We start from the raw sequence: 5,000 nt of genomic DNA, 5'->3' as shown, positions 1-5,000 counted from the left end.
CAACTTTCGAAACCGAGAGGCCACGCTTTGAGGGAAAATTTTTGAAACGATCAACCCTTACCTCGTACTATGGCCGCCTTGAGGAAATTAACCTTTGCTGCATCGTTGCCGGTATTCACAAGTCACGGCTAGAGTGACCGCACGGTGATCGTATTAATCCAATGTTTTTTTTTGCCTTCTCCGTGCAACCGATAGTTGTCCGGTCGGTGGTGTTCCGCAGCCCCAGCCGTGTTCCGCTGCTACAGTGCTGCCGCCTCCGGAGGTGATGCCAAGTTCCCGAAAAACGTGATCGAACATCTGAACACATCCCAGGAGCAGCAGACGAATGGGGTGGTGTACGACAAGAAACCGTTCCGGATGGAGCTGGAAGAAGGTGAGGATCGATCCGTCCGCCGTTCTGCACTATGTTCGTTGTTATGGCGAAAGGGCAAAGGTCATGCACGGTTTTAATCGCTTGTAATTGCTGTTGCGCAGGAAAACGATACTCGTGGTGCTTGTGTGGCCGCTCCAAGGCTCAGCCACTGTGCGACGGAACGCACAAGCTTGTCCAGTACAAAATCACACAGCGGTAAGCGGCCACCGGTGGCTAAGTCTGGCATCCAATAATCATTTTATACTCGTTATAGTCCGGTCCGGTTTCAAGTCGAGAAGAATGGCACATACTGGCTGTGCAACTGTAAGCAAACGAAGCACCGACCCTTCTGCGACGGAACACATAAATGTGAGGAAGTCCAGAAAACGTCCGGAAAATAGGAGGGTAATCTGGATTTCATTTCACCGGTCGTCAGTTAAGGGGTATGTCACCACGTGAATGTGCAAAGGAATCCAGCAAACGTTAATAAAGTAGTAAATAAATGAGAGAATTTTAACTGTTACCTGGCTGGCTCCTGTTGAAGATGATCGAAAGCTTAAAGACAACGAAGAACACGCTCGCGAGTCTCATATTAAAAGTAGATTTCTTTTATTTTATTTGCATTTAAAAACAAGATCAACATCCTGCACAGGCCTGTATGTTGTTAGCTGTGTCATCGAGTATTGAGTAAAACCCAGGCACACGTCACGAGTACCTAAACCACACATTTGAATGAGTTTTGTTACGGGGCTTCACATTTTCTTTGCCATTTCTTTTATAACCGCGATATAAAGAATGCGAAAAAACGGGAAAGAAAGTTAACCGAAAGTGTCGAGATATATCGAGATTGCTTTCTCCCACACTTCATTCTATGTCCAGTTTGTGAATATGATAAATAAGCCTTTAACGGAATTTTGAATACTCTGCGGGAGCGATGCGGGAACACACGGTGAGTTCTGTTGTGTGCATCCAGTTATAGAGCTTATTAAATGCGTACATTCTTCTTTCTTGACTATGGTTTTTGCCGAGGTGGTGTACACCGTCTGTTCTGGATTTCTTTCCCACACCTGGCTAGGGCTTTGCTGCTTGGCAAATGTATACTTCCCTATGCCAGTCTAGCACGTGTTTCGCATGTATATGAATGGAAAAGATCAACGATTACTTATCGCAACACGTTGTACGTTGTCTGCAGCGGCATCAGCCGTACAAAGGTGGTACACACAAAGGTCTATTTAGTTTTCAGCATGTTATAGTGTTATTTCTCTTTAATGAATGTCCTCTCGTGAGCTTCTCCCTTCTTTCCTTGTTTTTCTTCTCCTTTTGTTAGCTATAACAGCAGCTTTTGAGCTAAATATATCTATGCAGTAGTAAAAGACTTCTATGACATCTTATCATCGATCTCTGTCCAATCCAGCACGTTACGTTATTGATTACGTTAGTCTGCAATAGCCCCCTCCCGTTTTCGCCAAACAGTACCTTTCCCTCTGTCCATCATCCATCCACCGCATCATTTTGCGCTCTCTACTTTAAAGATATTCGAAGCAAATACATCCAAAAGTCTTTTTAGATAGGCATGTAACGATTGTTTTTTTTTTTGGCGAAAGGAAAATAAAAGAAAAAACAATAGTTACAATCTTCTTATGCGCGAGTAAATATAGTTGATTCGAAATATGGTAAGCTTGTACAACAGCTTCAGCAGCAGTGGCTGTTGGTTCGATTTTCTTTTATTTTTTAGCAAAACATCGGCATCCACATTCAATCATCCAATAGGGGACACACAAGCCTCACACAATTTACAGTCAATATTTTCTTCTAAATCATCAACAAGCGATTGATGTAGGATCAGAAAGGAAAGGAAGTCTGATTCCCAATTGAATTAAATGCGTTTAGTTCGTTCAAAATTCATGATGCAATTAAGGCTGGGGCCTGAAATAGGAGCGCATAAGACGTTCCGGCACGGAAGAGGTGGTTACAAATTGATATGAGCGTTGCGACAAAACTTTCCCAATGGGCATCAAAATTCGTTCCACAAAAAAAGGGAAAAATGGAATACTTTGCTTTATTATTTGTTCCTGTGCTCTCACGATCGTTTCAATAATTCTAAAACCGAAAAAACGTCCCACGTACTGATCTCTTATGTTCCGTCATTTCTCGATGGTCCGTGCACCATAGTTACCGTCTTCCATACTGCTCCCAAATAGATAGAATAGAATTTGATACCATCGTTGTTGGGTGTGTCTGCCAACGTTTGGGATTCCCTTGCCATGTTTTTCTAGTTTTTAATATGCTTGTGTGCTACGGAACCTTCTGATGTGTGTCGCGAAACGGAAGATGCTGGCCTTCGCCTTACAAGCGCTAATCGAAGCATGGTGGCGGTTCTGCGATTTTTAAATACGCTGCTTGCTATGCTTTTGAAAGCCATTAAAGTAATGGCCCCCCTATTCCGACCTTTTGCTCCTCTTCTCACATACGCACACAAAAGAAGGACGGACACACTCACGGAGTAAATAGATAGAGGTGTTGTAATTAGTAGTATCGTAAAGTTTCTCTCATTGAGTCCTGATTATTTTTTCCTTTTCGTTTCTCTTCCAGACGTGTTTGAATTCGCTGTTAATGCAACACAACACTCTGCTCTTCTTTTTCGCTTTCCGTTCATCATCTTATCATGCTCGTCGAAACATCCGGCGGTATTGGATCGACCCTACGCGTTTAATATTCCTCCTCCTCGGGTGGTATTTCATCTGGAGGTGCGAAACCATCCTGCGGTACAAACAATTGATGGATTTTTTGTGATCGGTATTTTTGAACGTTTGGGTGTTTTCTAGCGAGTAACAGCGTCGCTTACCTCTGTGGCATAGAGAATTTCTAAAATCTTCTGAACAAACGGGGTCTGGCTCTGTTCATCATCCTGGCAGCTGTGGAAGTAGATAGTTGATACATACCATGAAAGATTACAGAGACATACGACTACCAGAAATTATCTACTTACAGAATTTCAATATCTCTTAGCTTGCTGAAGTAGAAGTCACGCTCCTTCTCTAGCCCCTCGAAGTTTAATCGCATATCGGTAACTTGCGCGGTCAGCTCCTCGATCTGTTGGTTCGTCACGCTGTTCTGGGAGGAGGATTTGCTGGTGTTCACGTTCACGCCACCGCCGATCCTACCGGGCGGGCTCTGCACCATCTGTCGGGTGGGTGCAACTTTGGACACTGGATAACGTTAGACAGCGGCGAGGATTATCGAATAGCCGGGTCAGTGATGTGCCGGATACGCACGACCCGAATGAATCAGGGTGTTTGATTTTAGTTACGGATATGAAAGGTGTCACAAAATACGTGTATAAGGAAAGATCCATGCAGGAATCACCACGAGGAAGTGAGTGTGTATGTATTTGTGTATCGAATGGCCGGGATTGAGCAAAAGGATGTTTATGGCAAGGTATTAGCCAGCAACGGGTAGGGTAGTGACGTTAGCATGCGAGATGGCATTATGCATTACGAATTATCAAATAGTTTACGTAAGAAAATCGAATGAATTGCAAGGAAGAAAAACAAATAAAAAGAAAGAAAGAGTAGAGAAAATACAGGTTAGGTAGTTTTGGTTTTCCCGCAAAGGTCGGATAACGTGAAAATTGGTGTGTGTGAAAATAACGTAGGATGATAATAGATGAACCACTAGCTCTACTCCAATAATGCTGTGGAGAAAAAGGCATTGATCAGCATTGAAGGTATTTTACAAATAAGTTTATGTTAAGACTAATTTGATATTTACACAACCGTGGTCGCGACAAAACGACGAAACACTCGTGGAACTATACACACAAACAATATAAAAGCAAATGCGATGTGAACGCGGAAAACATATTATGTTCATCTGATTGTGTTCGTTTAGCCATGTTAATATTGCACCTCATGCAACACAAACTGTACCTTTTTTGTGTTTGATCTTTTCTTTTGCTTATTGTTCAGCATAAAATCTGAAGGTCCATAAATCCAAAAACTGAATAAGCTTTTCTATTTAGCTTTCACAATATATCTCCGACGATACCCTCAGGATCAATTTGGTTGAGAATCAATTCATGCATCAAATATGTACTTATCCATATCTCGTATATGGATTATGTTATATGATTATTATATATGACCGTTCAGCAAATTACTCCACAAAGAACTCAAAGAAAAGTAGATAGAGTTACGGCATTGACAGATAAATAAATGTCACTGACAGCACATGCCATGTGGGTTGCAGGAAGGGTTGGATGAGATACACCAATGGAAGGACAGATGAGCATTACTTGTGTATTATTTAAGGGTCATAGTTCAGGTGGGTCAGCAGGGATTAGGTGAAGAAATGAGATTCATTCATAGAGGTAACGCTAATGAATGTATAGTCTCACAATGCCAATGTGATATGATAGTGAACGACTATGCCCTCTTAAATGAAATTTGGATGAAATTTCGACATGTGATGAAAGACAATGAGCGAAAGATAACAGCCGCAGCAATGTATGGTCACCATGGTGTTCTACTGTCAAATGACCAGCAAGGTTACTGCAAAATTGTCCAAAATCCCAAAACTAATAGAGCTGGCAGCATAGAAACGGGCATTGTGATCCTATAGTGACTTGAGCGGTTACCGATGGAGGCAG

At 42.2% G+C, this 5,000-nt stretch overlaps 2 protein-coding genes across 6 annotated transcripts in view; one reads left to right on the top strand and one right to left on the bottom strand.

Annotated features, from left to right (window-relative positions):
* LOC125955849 (CDGSH iron-sulfur domain-containing protein 3, mitochondrial) overlaps positions 1–889 on the top strand; it is a 935-nt gene extending 46 nt beyond the window's left edge. The window contains exons 1-4 of the mRNA XM_049687111.1: positions 1–111; positions 196–373; positions 475–568; positions 627–889. The exon at positions 1–111 is cut by the window's left edge and continues 46 nt beyond it. Of these exons, the coding sequence (XP_049543068.1) occupies positions 70–111; positions 196–373; positions 475–568; positions 627–753 (441 nt within the window). The 5' untranslated portion in view covers positions 1–69 and the 3' untranslated portion in view covers positions 754–889. The remainder of the gene's footprint in view (positions 112–195; positions 374–474; positions 569–626) is intronic.
* Positions 890–937: 48 nt separating this feature from the next.
* The window catches only part of LOC125955834 (microtubule-associated protein RP/EB family member 1), a 13,850-nt gene continuing 9,787 nt past the window's right edge, over positions 938–5,000 (bottom strand). For 3 of the 5 annotated variants that reach the window (XM_049687085.1, XM_049687081.1, XM_049687082.1), the window contains exons 4-6: positions 3,342–3,561; positions 3,198–3,267; positions 938–3,112 (exon numbers count right to left, since the gene is read on the bottom strand). In XM_049687085.1, coding sequence (XP_049543042.1) covers positions 3,062–3,112; positions 3,198–3,267; positions 3,342–3,561 — 341 coding nt within the window. In that variant the 3' untranslated portion in view covers positions 938–3,061. The remainder of the gene's footprint in view (positions 3,113–3,197; positions 3,268–3,341; positions 3,562–5,000) is intronic. The other 2 variants (XM_049687086.1, XM_049687083.1) reach the window with 1 other exon arrangement.

This window comes from Anopheles darlingi, chromosome 3 (genome assembly GCF_943734745.1).
Source record: "Anopheles darlingi chromosome 3, idAnoDarlMG_H_01, whole genome shotgun sequence".
NCBI lineage: Eukaryota > Metazoa > Arthropoda > Insecta > Diptera > Culicidae > Anopheles > Anopheles darlingi.
This window is presented reverse-complemented; position numbering and strand designations above follow the sequence as displayed.